At 45.8% G+C, this 24,515-nt stretch overlaps 1 protein-coding gene across 2 annotated transcripts in view; it reads right to left on the reverse strand.

Moving 5' to 3' along the window:
- Positions 1 to 23,554, reverse strand: part of trim9 (tripartite motif containing 9) — a 78,733-nt gene extending 55,179 nt beyond the window's left edge. For both annotated transcript variants that reach the window (XM_061893976.1, XM_061893977.1), the window contains exon 1: positions 22,689 to 23,554. In XM_061893976.1, coding sequence (XP_061749960.1) covers positions 22,689 to 23,516 — 828 coding nt within the window. In that variant the 5' untranslated portion in view covers positions 23,517 to 23,554. The remainder of the gene's footprint in view (positions 1 to 22,688) is intronic.
- Between the last annotated feature and the right edge of the window lie 961 nt (positions 23,555 to 24,515).

Here is a 24,515-nt window from a genome sequence, read left to right on the forward strand (position 1 = left end):
ATAATAATTATGAGCGCAGGGAAATGGGAATCCTTATTTGACGCCCACACGGGACGGCGCCAAAGGAAATGGGACGCACGTGATTTATTCTCAGCGCTGTCCGATTTATCGAGCGAGAGCGTCCACGAATATGCCCGAGAAATAATACTGCGGTTTTACATTTAAAAGGGAAATATTTAGTGAATTCATTCATATTAATTATAATAACAACAATAATACATTTTATTTAGAAACACTTTTATAAGAACTTGAAGACAATTAAAAATAAGCAAAAAGTAGAATAAAAAAAAATAATGCATACATAATGGTTCTGTTTATTTTACTGCATTTCTAAAAGTTAAAATACTATTTAATAGCATTTTTAAGGGTTGAAATATTTAAATTTATGAGTTTTAAGGGTTAAAAGACTATTTCATGGCATTTTTTTAAGTATTAAAACATTATTTTTTTAAGGTTGAAAGACTATTTTATAAAATGTTTTAAGGGCTAAAATATTGAATTTTATGGCATATTTAAACAATTACATGATTATTTTTATAACATTTAAGGGTTGAAAGACTGTAATTTAAGAAAAAATGTTTAAAGATTAAAACATTGTAATTACTGGTATGGCATTTTTAAGGATTTAATTGTATTTTATTGCATTTTTAAGGGTTGAAATACTGTAATTTATGAATTTTAAGGGTTAAAATACTTTTATGGCATTTTTTTAAGGATTAAATCATAACTTTTAAAATTTGAAAGACAACTTAAATGTATTTTTTAAGGTTTAAAAGACTGTATTTTATGACATTTTTTAAGGGTTAAAATATATATTTTTTTGCACTTTTTAAATAATTAAATTATTATTTAATTTATTATTTCATTATTGAGAATATATTATTGTATTTTATGGCCTTTTTTAAGGGTTAAAATACTATTTTATAGCATTTTTAAGGGTTGAAATGTTGCGATCTGCTGCTCAGATCTTCACATGTTTGATATTTCCATTTTTGTTTTCATTCTCAGTCTGACCCGTTTATTTCCTGTTTTGCCCATCACTCTGGTTACTCATTAGTTCACCTGCTACACTCGTACCGCACACCTGCTTCAGCTAATCACCCTCCTTTATAAGCCCGCTTTTTCTGTTCAGTCTTCCTCGGATCCTAATTTGCCCACGCGCAACAGTGACGACTCTCGACCTTCATCTTTGTATGTATATTCTCGCTAGCTTTTACGCTAAGCCATTTGTTTATTTAATAAATCCATTTATAACTTACCTTGTTGTGTTCATCGCTTCGACGCATCCCCGGAAGAACCAATCCGGCATTACAATGCCACACAAGCGTCACAGTAGGATCCGAGCATCAAAATGTTTTTCCGCGTCGAAACCACGGGAGGAACCCTTCGACTTGGGTTTGTGGTTGGAGCTCGTGGCTTGGGAGCAGGAAAGACTTGACTGTGGGCCTGAAGTCCCCTCCGAAGCCGTTCGCGCTGCCCCGAAGAGGCGGGGGGTCCAGTGGAGAGGTCCCCCGCACGGCAGTAATGTTCCAGCACCACTTATTCCTCCCCATGGACACAGCAAGTTTCACCCCGTCCAGGATTCACCCGTCATTACCGGTAATCCTGCTTGTTTTTTTTCAAATCATTCCTTAAGCTGCCATGACACTTTTTCTGACACAAGCGATGACGTCAATTGGGGAACGCCCACCGGTGACGCAACACCGGCCTCTGTTGATGACATTTTTTCAGAAGATTTTTATATTGTGGACAGTACTTTTCATTCCCAACCTTTTTCGAATACCAATAACATTTATGATAAAATACGTAATTATCAGGATATTTTTTCTCATTATTCTAGTCAACCTCAGTCACCTAGTTTTTCTCCTACACCTCCTTTAAAACCTCATTCTCCGGCCAAGTCCAAGGTGTTTCCTCCCTTTTCTAAAGGAAATTCTGGACAAATTAAAGGGGAGGAGTCGGCCCGCCTCCAAGCCTCCCACCACCCTCCCTTAAGGTCAGTCCCTGACCATAGGGAACGGGTCTGGGATCCCCGTCTGGAGGAAGGGGCTATGACCTATAGCTGTGCTACGGAGGTAGCACAGATACTACCCTCTAAACCACAGCCACCATGTAGACCTCCTCCACCTGTTTTTCCCCCGGCCAAATCTCAACGGCCTTGTAGACCTCCTCCACCTGTTTTTCCCCTGGCCAAGTCTCAACGGCCTTGTAGACCTCCTCCACCTGTTTTTCCCCCGGCCAAGTCTCAACGGCCTTGTAGACCTCCTCTACCTGATTTTCCCCCGGCCAAATCTCAACGGCCTTGTAGACCTCCTCCACCTGTTTTTCCCCCGGCCAAGTCTCAACGGCCTTGTAGACCTCCTCCACCGGTGTTCGGACTCGCGAGGTCATTACCTCCAGCACGTCCTCCACCACCGGTGTTCTGCACTGCTCCCAGTCTGGTTCTCACACCAGCACATGACTCTCGCCTGGTTTTCAAGCCAGAATTAGACTCTCGCCTGGTTTTCACACCAGAAAATGTTTCTAGCCTGGTTCTCAAGCCAGCACTAGACTCCCACCTGGTTCTCACACCAGCCTCCGACCCAGAACTGGTTCTCATACCAGTTACAGACTTTAGCCTGGAGCCCACTCCAGTACCAGCTCCAGAGCTGGAGCCTACTCCAGTACCAGCTCCACGCCGCCAAGCGCCGGTACCAGCTCCACGCCGCCAAGCGCCGGTACCAGCTCCGCGCCGCCAAGCACCGCCGACGACGGGGCTGGAGCCCACACCAGCGTCGACGACGGGGCTGGAGCCCACACCAGCGTCGACGACGGGGCTGGAGCCCACACCAGCGTCGACGACGGGGCTGGAACCTTCACCTGTGTCGACAGGGCTGGAGCCCACTCCAGTGCCAGCTCCTCGACAAGCGCCGGTACCAGCTCCACGCCGCCAAGCACTGCCGACGAAGAAGCTGGAGCCCACACCGGCGCCGACGATGAGGCTGGAGCTCACACCAGTCACGACTCCTGCGGCTCCCAGGCCGCCTCCGACGACTCCTGCGGCTCCCAGGCCGCCTCCGACGACTCCTGCGGCTCCCAGGCCGCCTCCGACGACTCCTGCGGCTCCCAGGCCGCCTCCGACGACTCCTGCGGCTCCCTGGCCGCCTCCGACGACTCCTGCGGCTCCCAGGCCGCCTCCGACGACTCCTGCGGCTCCCAGGCCGCCTCCGACGACTCCTGCGGCTCCCAGGCCGCCTCCGACGACTCCTGCGGCTGCAGCACCCGCATCATCCTCGCCAGCTGCACTCGGGCCTGCTTTGGCTGCAGTCCCCGCACCCTCGTCTGCTGCTTCCAAGCCTGCTGGGATTTCGGTGCTGAGGCGTCGTCCACCACGTCGACCACGGGCGTGGCCTCTGCGAGGTCATCCTCCTCGCCAGACACTCCCTCCTCCATGTCGGCCACGGATGTGGCCGTGCCCGGGTCGTCCGCCTCGCCGGGCACCTCATCCTGCGAGGCGGCCACTAATGTGGCCTTTTCGAGGTCGCCCGCCAAAACTTGTTCGGCAGCAGCGTTCCACCCGCCGCCGCCACATGATGTGTCCTCGGTGGATTCGGGGACATGCGATCTGGCGACCCTCCACCGTGGCCTCCCTCCGCCCTCCCTTCGTTTGTGGACTTTCTGGTTTTGGGGAGGGGGTTCAAGTTTTTGTTTGTGTTTTTGAGACATCTGGTATCTGTCTTTTGTTGGGGGGGAATACTGTTGCGATCTGCTGCTCAGATCTTCACATGTTTGATATTTCCATTTTTGTTTTCATTCTCAGTCTGACCCGTTTATTTCCTGTTTTGCCCATCACTCTGGTTACTCATTAGTTCACCTGCTACACTCGTACCGCACACCTGCTTCAGCTAATCACCCTCCTTTATAAGCCCGCTTTTTCTGTTCAGTCTTCCTCGGATCCTAATTTGCCCACGCGCAACAGTGACGACTCTCGACCTTCATCTTTGTATGTATATTCTCGCTAGCTTTTACGCTAAGCCATTTGTTTATTTAATAAATCCATTTATAACTTACCTTGTTGTGTTCATCGCTTCGACGCATCCCCGGAAGAACCAATCCGGCATTACAATGCCACACAAGCGTCACATGAAATGCTGTATTTTATGAGTTTTAAGTGTTCATATACTTTCATGGCATTTTTTTAAGGATTAAATTATTTTTTTTAAAGTTGAAAGACTACTTTAATGTATTTTTTAAGGTTTAAAAGACTATTTTATGAAGTTTTTTAAGGGTTAAAATATTGAAAATGTATTACATTTCTTAATTAATGAAATTATTATTTTATAACATATTCAAGGGTTGAAAGACTGTAATTAAAGAAAAATATTTAAAGGTTAAAACATTGTAATTACTAGTATGGCATTTGTAAGAAATGTAATTGTATTTTATGGCATTTTTAAGAGTTTAAATACTGTAAATTATGAGTTTTAAGGGTTGAAATAAACAAAAGACATAATACAGCTATTAAATAGACTAAAAATGTACCATATTAGCAATATAAAATATAACATACAAACCCTGTTTCCATATGAGTTGGGAAATTGTGTTAGATGTAAATATAAACAGAATACAATGATTTGCAAATCCTTTTCAACCCATATTCAGTTGAATATGCTACAAAGACAACATATTTCATGTTCAAACTCATAAACATTATTTTTTTGTTGCAAAGAATCATTAACTTTAAAATTTGATGCCAGAAACACGTGACAAAAAAGTTGGGAAAGGTGGCAATAAATACGGATAAAGTTGAGGGATGCTCATCAAACACTTATTTGGAACATCACACTGGTGTGCAGGCTAATTGGGAACAGGTGGGTGCCATGATTGGCTATAAAAACAGCTTCCCCAAAAACTGCTCAGTCTTTCACAAGAAAGGATGGGGCGAGGTACACCCCTTTGTCCACAACTGTGTGAGCAAATAGTCAAACAGTTTAAGAACAACCTTTCTCAAAGTGACATTGCAAGAAATTTAGGGATTTCAACATCTACGCTCCATAATATCATCAAAAGGTTCAGAGAATCTGGAGAAATCACTCCACGTAAGCGGCATGGCCGGAAACCAACATTGAATGACCGTGACCTTCCATCCCTCAGACAGCACTGTATCAAAAACAGACATCATTCTCTAAAGGATATCACCACATGGGCTCAGGAACACTTCAGAAAACCACTGTCACTAAATACAGTTGGTCGCTACATCTGTAAGTGCAAGTTAAAGCTCTACTATGCAAAGCGAAAGCCATTTATCAACAACATCCAGAAACGCCGCCGGCTTCTCTGGGCCCGAGATCATCTAAGATGGACTGATGCAAAGTGGATAAGTGTTCTGTGGTCTGACGAGTCCACGTTTCAGATTGTTTTTGGAAATATTCGACATCGTGTCATCCGGACCAAAGGGGAAGCGAACCATCCAGACTGTTATCGACGCAAAGTTGAAAAGCCAGCATGTGTGATGGTATGGGGGTGCATTAGTGCCCAAGGCATGGGTAACTTACACATCTGTGAAGGCACCATTAATGCTGAAAGGTACATACAGGTTTTGGAACAACTTATGCTGCTATCTGAGCGCCGTCTTTTTCATGGACGCCCCTGCTTATTTCAGCAAGACAATGCCAAACCACATTCAGCACATGTTACAAAAGTGTGGCTTCATAAAAAAAGAGTGCGGGTACTTTCCTGGCCTGCCTGCAGTCTTAGACCTGTCTCCCATGGAAAATGTGTGGCGCATTATGAAGCGTAAAATAGGACAGCGGAGACCCAGGACTGTTGAAGGACTGAAGCTCTACATAAAACAAGAATGGGAAAGAATTCCACTTTCAAAGCTTCAACAATTAGTTTCCTCAGTTCCCAAACGTTTATTGAGTGTTGTTAAAAGAAAAGGTGATGTAACACAGTGGTGAACATGCCCTTTCCCAACTACTTTGGCACGTGTTACAGCCATGAAATTCCAAGTTAATTATTATTTGCCCAAAAATATAAAGTTTATGAGTTTGAACATCAAATATGTTGTCTTTGTAGCATATTCAACTGAATATGGGTTGAAAAGGATTTGCAAATCATTGTATTCTGTTTATATTTACATCTAACACAATTTCCCAACTCATATGGAAACGGGGTTTGTAGATTCTAGTTTTTGCAGTGTGCTCCAATTAGCGCCACAGAGTCTCTAATCGTCATCATCATGTCCTGTTCCATTTTTTCCACTTTCGATACAATACCGATATCGAACTGATACGATATTAGCACAAATCCCTTGTACTATTTTGTCGGGCAAAATGTCAGAAAAGGTTTGCTGAAGTGTCATCAGTCAAACACCAGCTCCTGCTCTCATGCTGACTCAGCACATTGAGGCAGATGATTTGTGGGCCTCACAACGCCACAGAAAACGCTCACAAGCAGCGGCCGCTTTCGGGGTCCTTGTTTTTCCCCCCGAAGCGATGCGGACGAGAGAGACGCTGGCAGGTTCTGAACACGACGCCAGGAAGCGCGAGAGGAGGAGAATACTAAAGAGGGAAGCAGTCCAGACCTCTGCTGCTGAGTGTGACAACAAAAGGGATGCTGGTTGCCATGGAGACCAGAGGGCACCCCGTCTCCTTCACCCCCCCCCAAAAAAAGTGTTTGCAAAGTTGCACGACGTCGGCAAAGATGAGAAATGTATCTTTTACAATGATAGTGAGCTCATCAACAGGTTTTTTAGGGACCGAATGTCCCTTTGGGACAAAAGAACCATATTGTATTTCTAAGGTTTTATTATTATTATACCGTCGCCTCTTTGAGCTGTAATTTGACCCCCTTAACATGCTTCAAAACTCACCATATTTGACACACACATCAGGACTGGCGATAATTGCCATCAAAACAAAACCCAAAACTCAAAATTGCGCTCTAGCGCCCCCTAGGAAAAAACAGATAAAATTGCTCATAATATCCGTTAGGAATGTCATAGAGACATGAAACAAAAACCTCTATGTAGGTCTCACTTAGACCTACATTTTATTTACCGACCAAAATCAACAGGAAGTTGGTAAAAACCTCTTCAAAACAAAATTTCCTAAAAAAAAAATCATTTTTGCCTCTTTCAGCTGTAATTTGACCCCCTTAAAATGCTTCAAAACTCACCAAACTGGACACACACATCAGGACTGGTGAAAATTGCAATCTAATAAAAAAAACTCAAAAAAACTCAAAATTGCACTCTAGCGCCCCCTAGGAATGAAACACTGACAAAACTGCTCTTGGGAAGAAAACCCAGACAAAACTGCTTGTAACTTCCATTAAGAATGTCGTAGAGACATGAAACAAAAACCTCTATGTAGGTCTCACTTAGACCTAGATTTCATACACTGACCTCCTTCAGCAAAAATCAACAGGAAGTTGGCAAAAACCTCTTCAAAACAAAAGTTTCCCAAAAACATTCATTTTGGCCTCTTTCAGCTGTAATTTGAGCCCCTTAAAATGCTTCAAAACTCACCAAACTGGACACACACAACATGACAGCCGAAAATTTGCGATCTAATAAAAAAACCAAACCCCAAAACTCAAAATTGCACTCTAGCGCCCCCTAGGATTAAAACACAGACAAAACTGCTCGTAACTTCCGGTAGGAATGTCGTAGAGACATGAAACAAAAACCTCTATGTAGGTCTCACTTAGACCTACATTTTATTTACTGACCAAAATCAACAGGAAGTTGGCAAAAACCTCTTCAAAACAAAAGTTTCCTAAAACATTCATTTTTGCCTCTTTCAGCAGTAATTTGAGCCCCTCAAAATGCTTCAAAACTCACCAAACTGGTGACACACATCATGACTGCCGAAAATGTGCTATCTAATAAAAAAACCAAACCCCAAAACTCAAAATTGCGCTCTAGCGCCCCCTAGGATTAAAACACAGACAAAACTGCTCGTAACTTCCGGTAGGAATGTCGTAGAGACATGAAACAAAAACCTCTATGTAGGTCTCACTTAGACCTACATTTTATTTACTGGCCAAAATCAACAGAAAGTTGGCAAAAACCTCTTCAAAACAAAAGTTTCCTAAAAACATTCATTTTTGCCTCTTTCAGCTGTAATTTGACCCCCTTAAAATGCTACAAAACTCACCAAACTGGGGACACACATCATGACTGCCGAAAATGTGCGATCTAATAAAAAAAAAAAAAACTCAAAATTGCGCTCTAGCGCCCCCTAGGATTAAAACACAGACAAAACTGCTTGTAACATCCGGTAGGAATGTCATAGAGACGTGAAACAAAAACCTCTATGTAGGTCTCACTTACACCTACATTTTATTTACGGACCAAAATCAACAGGAAGTTGGCAAAAACCTCTTCAAAACAAAAGTTTCCTAAAAAAATTCATTTTTGCCTCTTTGAGCTGTAATTTGACCCCCTTAAAATGCTTCAAAACTCACCAAACTAGGCACACACATTATGACTGGCGAAAATTTGCGCTCTAACAAAAAAACCAAACCCCAAAACTCAAAATTGCACTCTAGCGCCCCCTAGGAATAAAACACAGACAAAACTGCTCCTAGGAAGAAAACACAGACAAAACTGCTTGTAACTTCCGGTAGGAATGTCGTAGAGACATGAAACAAAAAACTCTATGTAGGTCTCACTTAGACCTACATTTCATTCATTTACATCCTTTAGCAAAAATCAACAGTAAGTTGGCAATCACCCCTTCAAAACAAAAGTTTTGTAAAAACCCGTCACCTTTTTTCAAACATTATCTCCTCTGAGCGCGTTTGTTGTGTCGGCTTCAAACTCGCACAGGAGAGAGATTGAACCCTTCTGATTAAAAGTTGCGCAAAGAGCTTTTCTAACTGCTCCGGTTTTGTTTTTACGAGCCTTCAAAAAAACCGCTGCGCTGCTGCCGTCTCAAGATGGCCGCTTAAAAGCAGGAAGCACCAGCGTGACCACACAATGCAGAGAAGGTAGGTAATGTGCGGGTAAAGATATGTTGACTGGGTGAAAGAAGGAGGCACCAGTTTGACTCCAGGATACAGAGAAGGTAGGTAATGTGCAGGTAGAGGTATGTTGTCTGAGTGATGGCAGGAAGCACCAGCGTGTATGGGTGACAGAAAGAAGCACCAGTTTGACTCCAGGATGCAGGGAAGGTAGGTAATGTGCAGGTAAAGATATGTTGAATGGGTAAAGGCAGGAAACACCAGCAAAAGTTGGTCCCGTCCATCGCTGCTTGTAGCTTTTATTTGTTTTAAAATGCTTCAAAACAGTAACCTTGGAATTTGGGACATGCTCTCCCTGAGAGAGCATAAGGAGGTTGAGGTGGGCTCCCCTGCTTAGGTTGCTGCCCCCGCGACCCAAGCTCAGATAAGGAAAAGAAGATGGATGGATGGATGAGTATGAACTGATGAAGCCTACTCGGATGAGAGGCGAAACATTTTCTAAGACAAACCAAACAGTCCAGTTGTAGAGATCATCCATCCATCTTCTTCCGCTTATCCGAGGTCGAGTCGCGGGGGCAGCAGCCTAAGCAGGGAAGCCCAGACTTCCCTCTGCCCAGCCACTTCGTCCAGCTCCTCACTCATTATGTTGGATCCACTATGGACTGGACTCTCACTATTATGTTAGATCCACTAAGGACAGGACTCTCACTATTATGTTAGATCCACTATGGACTGGACTCTTACACTATTACATTAGATCCACTATGGACTGGACTCTCACTATTATGTTAGATCCACTATGGACTGGACTCTCACTATTATGTTAGGTCCACTATGGACTGGACTCTCACACTATTATGTTAGATCCACTATGGACTGGACTCTCACTATTATGTTAGATCCACTATGGACTGGACTCTCACTATTATGTTAGATCCACTATGGCCTGGACTCTCACACTATTATGCTAGATCCACTATGGACTGGACTCTCACTATTATGTTAGATCCACTATGGACTGGACTCTCACTATTATGTTAGATCCACTATGGACTGGACTCTCACACTATTATGTTAGATCCACTATGGACTGGACTCTCACTATTATGTTAGATCCACTATGGACTGGACTCTCACTATTATGTTAGATCCACTATGGACTGGACTCTCACTATTATGTTAGATCCACTATGGACTGGACTCTCACTATTATGTTAGATCCACTATGGACTGGACTCTCACTATTATGTTAGATCCACTATGGACTGGACTCTCACACCATTACATTAGATCCACTATGGACTGGACTCTCACTATTATGTTGGATCCACTATGGACTGGACGCTCACTATTATGTTAGATCCACTATGGCCTGGACTCTCACACTATTATGTTAGATCCACTATGGACTGGACTCTCACTATTATGTTAGATCCACTATGGACTGGACTCTCACTATTATGTTAGATCCACTATGGACTGGACTCTCACACTATTATGTTAGATCCACTATGGACTGGACTCTCCCTATTATGTTAGATCCACTATGGACTGGACTCTCACTATTATGTTAGATCCACTATGGACTGGACTCTCACTATTATGTTAGATCCACTATGGACTGGACTCTCACACTATTATGTTAGATCCACTATGGACTGGACTCTCCAACTATTATGTTAGATCCACTATGGACTGGACTCTCCAACTATTATGTTAGATCCACTATGGACTGGACTCTCACACTATTATGTTAGATCCACTATGGACTGGACTCTCACACTATTATGTTAGATCCACTATGGACTGGACTCTCACTATTATGTTAGATCCACTATGGACTGGACTCTCACTATTATGTTAGATCCACTATGGACTGGACTCTCACTATTATGTTAGATCCACTATGGACTGGACTCTCACACCATTACATTAGATCCACTATGGACTGGACTCTCACTATTATGTTGGATCCACTATGGACTGGACGCTCACTATTATGTTAGATCCACTATGGCCTGGACTCTCACACTATTATGTTAGATCCACTATGGACTGGACTCTCACTATTATGTTAGATCCACTATGGACTGGACTCTCACTATTATGTTAGATCCACTATGGACTGGACTCTCACACTATTATGTTAGATCCACTATGGACTAGACTCTCCCTATTATGTTAGATCCACTATGGACTGGACTCTCACTATTATGTTAGATCCACTATGGACTGGACTCTCACTATTATGTTAGATCCACTATGGACTGGACTCTCACACTATTATGTTAGATCCACTATGGACTGGACTCTCCAACTATTATGTTAGATCCACTATGGACTGGACTCTCCAACTATTATGTTAGATCCACTATGGACTGGACTCTCACACTATTATGTTAGATCCACTATGGACTGGACTCTCACACTATTATGTTAGATCCACTATGGACTGGACTCTCACTATTATGTTAGATCCACTATGGACTGGACTCTCACTATTATGTTAGATCCACTATGGACTGGACTCTCACACTATTATGTTAGATCCACTATGGACTGGACTCTCCAACTATTATGTTAGATCCACTATGGACTGGACTCTCACAGTATTATGTTAGATCCACTATGGACTGGACTCTCACACTATTATGTTAGATCCACTATGAACTGGACTCTCACTATTATGTTAGATCCACTATGGACTGGACTCTCACTATTATGTTAGATCCACTATGGACTGGACTCTCACACTATTATGTTAGATCCACTATGGACTGGACTCTCACACGATTATGTTAGATCCACTATGGACTGGACTCTCCAACTATTATGTTAGATCCACTATGGACTGGACTCTCACACTATTATGTTAGATCCACTATGGACTGGACTCTCACACTATTATGTTAGATCCACTATGGACTGGACTCTCACTCTATTATGTTAGATCCACTATGGACTGGACTCTCACTATTATGTTAGATCCACTATGGACTGGACTCTCACTATTATGTTAGATCCACTATGGACTGGACTCTCACTATTATGTTAGATCCACTATGGACTGGACTCTCACTATTATGTTAGATCCACTATGGACTGGACTCTCTCACTATTATGTTAGATCCACTATGGACTGGACTCTCACTATTATGTTAGATCCACTCGACGTCCATTAAATCCGTCTATCTTAGAGGAGGGTGGGGGCGGGGGGGGGGGGGGGGGGGGGGGGGTTACCCACATCTGCGGTCCTCTCCAAGGTTTCTCATAATCATTCACATCGACGTCCCACTGGGTTGTGAGTTTTTCCTTGCCTTTATGTGGGCTCTGAACCGAGGATGTCGTTGTGGCTTGTGCAGCCCTTTGAGACACTTGTGATTTGGGGCTATATAAATAAACATTGATTGATTAAAAGGGTTATAAATCCTGTCAATAGTTGAAGGTTTGAGTTACAGTAGGTAAGGTTGTATTAGCCTCATTCCTGTGAGAATCCTGCGTGTGACTGACGCATTAAGGAGCGGGACTATCCAGGGACTAGCGGCAGTGTGCAAAGTGTTCATGAAGTCTGGGTATAGGATGAACATATCAATTTTATTATAGAGACGTGAAAATTAAGTATTGAAAATTTAATTTATCCACATTAGAAGTGAATAAAATTGTTTTCTTTTACACATGATGTGTTTTTTATCCACATTAGAAGTGAATAAAATTGTTTTCTTTTACACGTGTTTTTTTATCCACATTAGATGTGAATAAAATTGTTTTCTTTTACACAAGATGTGTTTTTTATCCACATTAGAAGTGAATAAAATTGTTTTCTTTTACACGTGTTTTTTTATCCACATTAGATGTGAATAAAATTGTTTTCTTTTACACATGTGTTTTTTATTCACATTAGAAGTGAATAAAATTGTTTTCTTTTACACATGATGTGTTTTTTATCCACATTAGAAGTGAATAAAATTGTTTTCTTTTACAAATGATGTGTTTTTAACGGTGTAGCCGGACTTTGTGGACCCCCTGTAGTTGTTTAATGAAGTGTTTGTCAGCGTGGAGTCAGTGTCCAGACGCTGGTAAATGTAGCGGAGCTTCATAACTTAAGTGTTCCCACAAGAAAAAAAAACGTGTTCAATGTGTCGGCCAAACCCTGTGGGTTGCCGTGGTTGCCATGGCGACCATACCAAGCAGGTCCTGATATTCAGTTCATTCTCGTGTCGGAGCCAAGAAGAAAGAGTGGAACTAAACCGGGCCACACTTGGAATAGAGGATCTTTGTAAAGTACATTTTAGCAAATATTTACATCATGCACTTTGTTACCAAAAAAAGGTATTAACGGTACTATTTCTACTGTCATAAAAATACATCCATCCATGTTCTTCCGCTTATCCGAGGTCGGGTCGCGGGGGCAGCAGCCTAAGCAGGGAAGCCCAGACTTCCCTCTCCCCAGCCACTTTGTCCAGCGTCTCCCGAGGGGATCCCGAGGCGTTCCCAGGCCAGCCGGGAGACATAGTCTTCCCAACGTGTCCTGGGTCTTCCTCAGACCTAGGGAGGCGTGCGGGTGGCATCCTGACCAGATGCCCAAACCACCTCATCTGGCTCCTCTTGAACAGGTGACCCTCGCCCCGTCCTCGTTTGTGGAAGCTGCTTTTATACCCAACCATGGCACCCACCTGTTCCCAATTAGCCTGTTCACCAGTGGGATGTTCCAAATAAGTGTTTGATGAGCATTCCTCAACTTTATCAGTCTTTTTTGCCACTTCTGCCAGTTTTTTAAAAACATGTTGCAGGCATCAAATTCCAAATAGCGTATTTCCTTGAATTGCCGCCGGGTATAAAGTATGCACATGCCTAGAATTACTGTTCGTTTCGCTAAATAATTAGCGCATGCTTAGCATTACCGCCGGCTCAGGATTAACTCGTTTCGCAAAATATTTTTTTTAGCGCATATCTAGAATTTCCGCCGGGTCGAACTCGTTTCGCAAAATAATAAGCATATTCCTGGAATTTCCCCCGGGTCAAACTCGTCACGTCACGAGTGACACTTCACCTGTCATCATTTTCAAAATGGAGGAGGCTGATTTCAATCATTTGAAATCGCATAAAGGGAAGAAGATTAAGAGCTATTCAGTAGGATTTAAGGTCCAAGCTATTGAATATGCTAAAAAGAACAGTAAACAGCTATGTTTTATTAATATACCGTAGCTGCGTGTGTCAAATATGAGTCATTAAATGACTCCCGCCTCCTGGTGGTAGAGGGCGCTAGTGATCCTTCTTGCGACTACTCGGCTGCAGAAGAAGTGACAACAAGCAGCGATCCTTTATTTTTTCCTCTCGCTTGCACTTTTAACATGGAGGATTACATATCTAAAATAAAACCGTTTTCTAAACTGGACTTTCAATCGAAGCAGGAGGTAATAAAGGAAGATCTCCATCGAGACTTTTAAAACTGAAGAAAGATAAGGAAGACTTCTATAAACAAGTTATCGATGCTTTTGATCAGAAGGAGCTGCGCATGGACTTCATTTATAAGTAAAGGTAAGACCATGATAACGTTTTTTTTATTGAATGTGCTTTTCATGATGGTATCCTTACATCACACTCAAATTTATAATAATAATAATAATAATGGATTAGGTTTATATCGCGCTTTTCTATTGTTAGACACTCAAAGCGCTCACAGATAAGTGAGAACCCATCATTCATTCACACAAAGGTGGTGGTAAGCTACATCAGTAGCCACAGCTGAGCTGGGGTAGACTGACGGAAGCGTGGCTGCCAGTTTGCGCCTACGGCCCCTCCGACCACCACCTATCATTCGTTCATCACTCATTCACCAGTGTGAGCGGCAAAGGGTGAAGTGTCCTGCCCAAGGACACAACGGCAGCGACTTGGATGTCAATAGGTGGGAAGCGAACCTGCAACCCTCAGGTTTCCGGCACGGCCGCTCTACCCACTACGCCATGCCGCCCCACATTTATAAGCGCAGGCCTAAATTTACCGCATGCCTTTGGTAAACGCCGGAGTGAGAAGAGGTTTTAAATTAATTAGCGCCCTGGTGGCAATTCAAGGAAATACAGTAAGTTAATATTTGCCAAAAAATAACAAGGTTTTCCAGTTTGAACGTTAAGTATCTTGTCTTTGCGGTCTATTCACTTGAATATAGGTTGAAAAGGACAAGTGGTAGAAAAATGGATGGATGAATGGACAACGTGCCAACTTCACTGGTTTTGGGTTTTGTAAATAGCACTAAATTAATTATATATATATATATATATATAAATAATCAATCAATCAATCAATCAATGTTTATTTATCCATCCATCCATCCATCATCCTCCGCTTATCCGAGGTCGGGTCGCGGGGGCAGCAGCCTAAGCAGGGAAGCCCAGACTTCCCTATCTCCAGCCACTTCGTCTAGCTCTTCCCGGGGGATCCCGAGGCGTTCCCAGGCCAGCCGGGAGACATAGTCTTCCCAACGTGTCCTGGGTCTTCCCCGTGGCCTCCTACCAGCTGGACGTGCCCTAAACACATCCCTAGGGAGGCGTTCGGGTGGCATCCTGACCAGATGCCCGAACCACCTCATCTGGCTCCTCTCCATGTGGAGGAGCAGCGGCTTTATGTTGAGCTCCTCCCGGATGGCAGAGCTTCTCACCCTATCTCTAAGGGAGAGACCCGCCACACAGCGGAGGAAACTCATTTGGGCCGCTTGTACCCGTGATCTTATCCTTTCGGTCATGACCCAAAGCTCATGACCATAGGTGAGGATGGGAACGTAGATCGACCGGTAAATTGAGAGCTTTGCCTTCCGGCTCAGCTCCTTCTTCACCACAACGGACCGGTACAACGTCCGCATTACTGAAGACGCCGCACCGATCCGCCTGTCGATCTCACCATCCACTCTTCCCTCACTCGTGAACAAGACTCCTAGGTACTTGAACTCCTCCACTTGGGGCAGGGTCTCCTCCCCAACCCGGAGATGGCACTCCACCCTTTTCCGGGCGAGAACCATGGACTCGGACTTGGAGGTGCTGATTCTCATTCCGGTCGCTTCACACTCGGCTGCGAACCGATCCAGTGAGAGCTGAAGATCCCGGCCAGATGAAGCCATCAGGACTACATCATCTGCAAAAAGCAGAGACCTAATCCCGTGGCCACCAAACCGGAACCCCTCAACGCCTTGACTGCGCCTAGAAATTCTGTCCATAAAAGTTCTGAACAGAATGGGTGACAAAGGACAGCCTTGGCGGAGTCCAACCTTCACTGGAAACGTGTCCGACTTACTGCCAGCAATGCGGACCAAGGTCTGGCACTGATCATACAGGGAGCGGACCGCCACAATAAGACAGTCCGATACCCCATACTCTCTGAGCACTCCCCACAGGACTTCCCGAGGGACACGGTCGAATGCCTTCTCCAAGTCCACAAAGCACATGTAGACTGGTTGGGCAAACTCCCATGCACCCTCAAGAACCCTGCCGAGAGTATAGAGCTGGTCCACAGTTCCACGACCAGGACGAAAACCACACTGTTCCTCCTGAATCTGAGGTTGGACTATCCGGCGTAGCCTCCTCTCCTGTACACCTGAATAAACCTTACCGGGAAGGCTGAGGAGTGTGATCCCACCATAGTTGGAACACACCCTCCGGTCCCCCTTCTTAAAGAGAGGGACCACCACCCCGGTCTGCCAATCCAGAGGTACCGCCCCCGATGTCCACGCGATGCTGCAGAGTCTTGTCAACCAAGACACAATGTTTATTTATATAGCCCCAAATCACAAATGTCTCAAAGGACTGCACAAATCATTACGACTACAACATCCTCGGAAGAACCCACAAAAGGGCAAGGAAAACTCACACCCAGTGGGCAGGGAGAATTCACATTCAGTGGGACGCCAGCGACAATGCTGACTATGAGAAACCTTGGAGAGGACCTCAGATGTGGGCAACCCCCCCCCTCTAGGGGACCGAAAGCAATGGATGTCGAGCGGGTCTAACATGATACTGTGAAAGTTCAATCTATAGTGGCTCCAACACAGCAGTGAGAGTCCCGTCCACAGGAAACCATCTCAAGCGGATCAGCAGCTTAGAGATGTCCCCAACCGATACAGGCGAGCGGTCCATCCTGGGTCCCGACGAGCGGTCCATCCTGGGTCTCGACTCTGGACAGTCAGTACTTCATCCATGGTCATCGGACCGGACCCCCTCCACAAGGGAGGGGGGGACATAGGAGAAAGAAAAGAAGCGGCAGATCAACTGGTCTAAAAAGGAGGTCTATTTAAAGGCTAGAGTATACAGATGAGTTTTAAGGTGAGACTTAAATGCTTCTACTGAGGTAGCATCTCGAACTGTTACCGGGAGGGCATTCCAGAGTACTGGAGCCCCAACGGAAAACGCTCTATAGCCCGCAGACTTTTTTTGAGCTCTAGGAATCACTAATAAGCCGGAGTCTTTTGAACGCAGATTTCTTGCCGGGACATACGGTACAATACAATCGGCAAGATAGGCTGGAGCTAGACCGTGTAGTATTTTATACGTAAGTAGTAAAACCTTAAAGTCACATCTTAAGTGCACAGGAAGCCAGTGCAGGTGAGCCAGTACAGGCGTAATATGATCAAACTTTCAAACGGAAATGCTGATTATCGGTCCTGCTAGACACCGACCTCTATTTAATAATACAACTCTAACATTTGACAACCAAACAATTAAACAAGTAATCTGGGTATTATCTTCCACCCAACTCTCTCCATTCACTTCACTTCACAACAGAAGGCAAAAATCCAACAAGATATGTACTGTAGCATGTAGATATTTGTATTATTATGATGTACCTGTCTTTGGCTGGACACGACCTCAGTAGTTACGGCACTTTAAAAAGACGAGGAAGGGTCTTTCTTCTAGCTTCAAGCAGCGTGATCCAGCAGCAAAAGAACTCCACCACCAAGCTGTCGGCCATCTGTTGTGCCTCCGAGGGTCTCGGATGTTGGCGTCACCGACCGGCAGCTGTCGCCTTCTGAGGCCGCCGGGTATCGGCATTCCTAATTTCCCCGGCTTTCATGTACGGACACTTGTCGGCAAATTGGGAGCGCTGGTCCTGCGGCGTTGTGGCTGTGAGCATCCTTCTAGATGCCCGGCTACGGTGTGAGCATCCTTCTAGATGCCCGGCTACAGTGTGAGCATCCTTCTAGATGCCCGGCTACAGTGTGAGCATCCTTCTAGATGCCCGGCTACAGTGTGAGCATCCTTCTAGATGCCCGGCTACAGTGTGAGCATCCTTCTAGATGCCCGGCTACAGTCTGAGCATCCTTCTAGATGCCCGGCTACAGTGTGAGCATCCTTCTAGATGCCCAGCTACAGTGTGAGCATCCTTCTAGATGCCCGGCTACAGTGTGAGCATCCTTCTAGATGCCCGGCTACAGTGTGAGCATCCTTCTAGATGCCCAGCTACAGTGTGAGCATCCTTCTAGATGCCCGGCTACAGTGTGAGCATCCTTCTAGATGCCCGGCTACAGTGTGAGCATCCTTCTAGATGCCCGGCTACAGTGTGAGCATCCTTCTAGATGCCCGGCTACAGTGTGAGCATCCTTCTAGATGCCCGGCTACAGTGTGAGCATCCTTCTAGATGCCCGGCTACAGTGTGAGCATCCTTCTAGATGCCCGGCTACGGTGTGAGCATCCTTCTAGATGCCCAGCTACAGTGTGAGCATCCTTCTAGATGCCCGGCTACAGTGTGAGCATCCTTCTAGATGCCCGGCTACAGTGTGAGCATCCTTCTAGATGCCCGGCTACAGTGTGAGCATCCTTCTAGATGCCCGGCTACGGTGTGAGCATCCTTCTAGATGCCCGGCTACGGTGTGAGCATCCTTCTAGATGCCCGGCTACAGTGTGAGCATCCTTCTAGATGCCCGGCTACGGTGTGAGCATCCTTCTAGATGCCCGGCTACAGTGTGAGCATCCTTCTAGATGCCCGGCTACAGTGTGAGCATCCTTCTAGATGCCCGGCTACAGTGTGAGCATCCTTCTAGATGCCCGGCTACGGTGTGAGCATCCTTCTAGATGCCCGGCTACAGTGTGAGCATCCTTCTAGATGCCCGGCTACAGTGTGAGCATCCTTCTAGATGCCCGGCTACGGTGTGAGCATCCTTCTAGATGCCCGGCTACAGTGTGAGCATCCTTCTAGATGCCCGGCTACAGTGTGAGCATCCTTCTAGATGCCCGGCTACGGTGTGAGCATCCTTCTAGATGCCCGGCTACGGTGTGAGCATCCTTCTAGATGCCCGGCTACGGTGTGAGCATCCTTCTAGATGCCCGGCTACAGTGTGAGCATCCTTCTAGATGCCCGGCTACAGTGTGAGCATCCTTCTAGATGCCCGGCTACAGTGTGAGCATCCTTCTAGATGCCCGGCTACAGTGTGAGCATCCTTCTAGATGCCCGGCTACAGTGTGAGCATCCTTCTAGATGCCCGGCTACAGTGTGAGCATCCTTCTAGATGCCCGGCTACAGTGTGAGCATCCTTCTAGATGCCCCGCTACGGTGTGAGCATCCTTCTAGATGCCCGGCTACGGTGTGAGCATCCTTCTAGATGCCCGGCTACGGTGCGAGCATCCTTCTAGATGCCCGGCTACGGTGCGAGCATCCTTCTAGATGCCCGGCTACGGTGCGAGCATCCTTCTAGATGCCCGGCTACAGTGTGAGCATCCTTCTAGATGCCCGGCTACAGTGTGAGCATCCTTCTAGATGCCCGGCTACAGTGTGAGCATCCTTCTAGATGCCCGGCTACAGTGTGAGCATCCTTCTAGATGCCCCGCTACAGTGTGAGCATCCTTCTAGATGCCCGGCTACAGTGTGAGCATCCTTCTAGATGCCCGGCTACAGTGTGAGCATCCTTCTAGATGCCCGGCTACAGTGTGAGCATCCTTCTAGATGCCCGGCTACAGTGTGAGCATCCTTCTAGATGCCCGGCTACAGTGTGAGCATCCTTCTAGATGCCCGGCTACAGTGTGAGCATCCTTCTAGATGCCCGGCTACAGTGTGAGCATCCTTCTAGATGCCCGGCGACAGTGTGAGCATCCTTCTAGATGCCCGGCTACAGTGTGAGCATCCTTCTAGATCAGGGGTGCCCACACTTTTTCTGCAGGCGAGCTACTTTTCAATTGACCAACTCGAGGGGATCTACCTCATTTATATATATCATTTATATTTATTTATTTATGAAAGAGACATTTTTGTAAACAAGTTAAATGTGTTTAATGATAATACAAGCATGTGTAACACATATAGATGTCTTTCTTTCACGAAGACAAGAATATAAGTTGGTGTATTACCTGATTCTGATGACTTGCATTGATTGGAATCAGACAGTAATGATGATAACGCCCACATTTTCAAATGGAGGAGAAAAAAAGTTGTCCTTTCTGTACAATACCACATTTTTGGCATCTAATTCATCCAGCTTCCATACACTTTACAAGAAAAACATTGGCGGCAAATTCCGTAGCTTGCTTGATTGACATTCACGGCACCCGAGGGTCTTGTGAGATGACGCTGGCTGCTGCCAGTTCATTATTATGAAAAAATGACAGAGAGGAAGGCGAGAAACACTTTTTATTTCAACAGACTCTCACGCCGTCCCTTCCGTCAAAACTCTAAAGGCCGACTGCACATTTCCTATCTTCACAATAAAAGCCCAGCTTCATGCTGCCTGCGCTAACAAAATAAGAGTCTCGGAAAGCTGGCGTGCACAAGTGATGTGCACGCCAGCTTTCTGAGGGATCGCTTGTGCACGCCAGTTTTCCGAGACTCTGTATTTAGTTAGCGCAGGCAGCATGAAGCAGGGCTTTTATTGTGAAGACAGGAAATGTGCAGTCGGCCTTTAGAGTTTTGACGGAAGGTACGGCGCGAGAGTCTGTTGAAATAAAAAGTGTTTCTCGCCTTCCTCTCGGTCATATTTTCATAATAATGATCTTGCAGCAGCCAGCGTCATCTCACAAGACCCTCCGGTACCGTGAATGTCATTTAAGTGACGTCTTGGTGAAGATTGATGATCACTCATTTTTAGGTCTATTTTTTTTAAAAGCCTGGCTGGAGATTGACTGACACACCCCCCGCGGTCGACTGGTACCTCGCGATCGACGTAATGGGCACCCCTGCTCTAGATGCCCGGCTACAGTGTGCGGGAGGACGGCTGCCCACACCGTGATCCAAAATAGCATCACGCTCTTCTCCAGGCTGATTTCTAAGCTGCGCCGGGCGCCTGAAGGGAGCATTTGTGCACTCACTGCCACCACAATAGGTGCCCCTGCCTTTCCCCACACACAAAACTAGTACTAGTAGGAAAATAGGGGGGTCACCATGCAACTTTTTTACTTCCAAAACCAATATTGGAGCCTTGAGTATAGGCCAATACTGACATTGATCTGATATATCAGCAGGAATCATAGGGTTGTTCCGATACTAGGGCGATATATCGATATACTCGATATATCACAGGCAACATACAAACCCCGTTTCCATATGAGTTGGGAAATTGTGTTAGATGTAAATATAAACAGAATACAATGATTTGCAAATCCTTTTCAAGCCATATTCAGTTGAATATGCTACAAAGACAACATATTTGATGTTCAAACTCATAAACATTTTTTTCGTGCAAATAATCATTAACTTTAGAATTTGATGCCAGCAACACGTGACAAAGAAGTTGGGAAAGGTGGCAATAAATACTGATAAAGTATTTGGAACATCCCACAGGTGTGCAGGCTAATTGGGAACAGGTGGGTGCCATGATTGGCTATAAAAACAGCTTCCCAAAAAATGCTCAGTCTTTCACAAGAAAGGATGGGGCGAGGTACACCCCTTTGTCCACAACTGCGTGAGCAAATAGTCAAACAGTTTAAGAACAACCTTTCTCAAAGTGACATTGCAAGAAATTTAGGGATTTCAACATCTACGCTCCATAATATCATCAAAAGGTTCAGAGAATCTGGAGAAATCACTCCACGTAAGCGGCATGGCCGGAAACCAACATTGAATGACCGTGACCTTTGATCCCTCAGATGGCACTGTATCAAAAACCCACATCAATCTCTAAAGGATATCACCACATGGGCTCAGGAACACTTCAGAAAACCACTGTCACTAAATACAATTGGTCGCTACATCTGTAAGTGCAAGTTAAAGCTCTACTATGCAAAGCGAAAGCCATTTATCAACAACACCCAGAAACGCCGCCGGCTTCTCTGGGCCCGAGATCATCTAAGATGGATTGATGCAAAGTGGAAAAGTGTTCTGACGAGTGCACAATTCAAATTGTTTTTGGAAATATTCTACATTGTGTCATCCGGACCAAAGGGGAAGCGAACCATCCAGACTGTTATCGACGCAAAGTTGAAAAGCCAGCATCTGTGATAGATGGATAGATAGATAGATATACAGATAGATAGATAGATAGATAGATAGATAGATAGATAGATAGATAGATAGATAGATAGATAGATAAAAAAAAACATATTGCCCCTACTGTCTGTGCCATCTACTCCTCCCAGTACATAACACAGTGGCCAAAAATGTTGGATATACTTGTTAGATAAAACCTCTGCCTTGTTTCTAATGAACATTTAGGCCTACTATGCTACTGTGTTTTAATGTTGTTCATTGGAGAGCCAGGCTTTTTTTCTGGAAGTGTCACTCGGTGAAAAAAGTTTGGGAAGCACGGATGTAGTTAGAGTGTCGTCACCCACCTTGTGCAGCTTCCACATGGCCCCCAGGGCCTTGACTTCATGGGTGCCGTGCTTGCCCTCCTCCAGGCACTGGTAGCACACCGGCGTCTTGCACTGCACGCAGTACATGCTCAGGTTCTCCAGCTCATGCTCCGTGCACGTCGAGATCTTCCTGGGGCTGGCGCGGCGGCTGATGCGGCCCTGCGCGGGGGGCACCAGCCGGTGCTTGGCCAGGGGCCCCCGGGGAGGGTGGCACCGCAGGCGGCAGGGCTCGCAGTAGAAGACGTCGCACTGCTCGCACATGGCGGTGGCCTCCCGGGGGCTCCTCTCGCACAGCTGGCACTTCAAGGCGGCCGCTTTGCTCTGCTGGTAGCGGTCCACCACCCCCTCCAGGACGCGGTTCTTGGGGAAGCCGCGGAGCCCCCGCTCGTCCAGCACCAGGCTGCGGTGGCACTGCGGGCATGTCAGGCACGCGTTGCGGGGGATGGGGGTCGGGCAGGCGGGCTGCGGGAGCAAGTGGTGCTGCTGGGGGGCCGTCGGGGGGAACACCCGGACCCCGTTGGGGGACTTCTGGCACGGGGTGGTGGGGGCGCTGACGAAGCCGCCGTAGGAGCCGTAGCCGCTGTCCGCCTCGCTGTACAAACTCATTTTGTCCAAATCCAAGTAGTCGTAGTCGGACATGCCCGAGCCGGACGCCCGGCTGCTCTGCGGGGACTCGGCGTCCGGGGTTTGAACCAGGATGTTCCGGGCGCAGGCCAGGCAGATGTTGTGCGAGCAGGGCAGGATGATGGGCTCCCGGTAGAAGGAGCCGCACACTGGGCACTTCAACTCTTCCTCCATCTCGTCCATGGCTGCCTGGCTCGGGAGAAGCGGCGGAGGAAGCGGCGGGCTGCGGGCTGCGGAAGGTCTGACGTCCGTCCTCGAAGACAGCGAGACCGAGTGGCCGCGGAGGACCAATAGGCGAACAGGAGAGGCTCAAGCCGGGCTGCCATTGGCCCGCACGGTGTCACGTGACGACAAACACAATCTGCATGCATTTAGTCAAGTACACCAGTGGTCCCCAACCACCGGGCCGCGGCTCGATTGGTACCGGGCCGCAGAAGAATTTTTTTCCCATCCATCCATTTTCTACCGCTTATTCCCTTTCGGAGTCACGGGGGGCGCTGGCGCCTATCTCAGCTACAATCTTTATAAATGTTTATTTATTTTTATTTCTTTTTATTTTTTTTAATTAAATCAACATAACAACACAAGATAAACTTACAATTAGTACACCAACCCAGAAAACATAAATTTTTCATGACAAAAAAAATGAACTATTGTGAGAATAGTGGATCTAACATAATAGTGAGAGTCCAGTCCATAGTGGATCTAACATAATAGTGTGAGTCCAGTCCATAGTGGATCTAACATAATAGTGAGAGTCCAGTCCATAGTGGATCTAACATAATAGTGAGAGTCCAGTCCATAGCGGATCTAACATAATACTGTGAGAGTCCAGTCCATAGTGGATCTAACATAATAGTGTGAGTCCAGTCCATAGTGGATCTCACACAATAGTGTGAGAGTCCAGTCCATAGTGGATCTAACATAATACTGTGAGAGTCCAGTCCATAGTGGATCTAACATAATACTGTGAGAGTCCAGTCCATAGTGGATCTAACATAATAGTGTGAGTCCAGTCCATAGTGGATCTCACACAATAGTGTGAGAGTCCAGTCCATAGTGGATCCAACATAATAGTGAGAGTCCAGTCCATAGTGGATTTAACATAATAGTGAGAGTCCAGTCCATAGTGGATCTAACATAATAGTGAGAGTCCAGTCCATAGTGGATCTAACATAATAG

The sequence above is a fragment of the Nerophis ophidion genome, linkage group LG03, assembly GCF_033978795.1.
Source record: "Nerophis ophidion isolate RoL-2023_Sa linkage group LG03, RoL_Noph_v1.0, whole genome shotgun sequence".
Classification (NCBI taxonomy): Eukaryota; Metazoa; Chordata; class Actinopteri; order Syngnathiformes; family Syngnathidae; genus Nerophis; species Nerophis ophidion.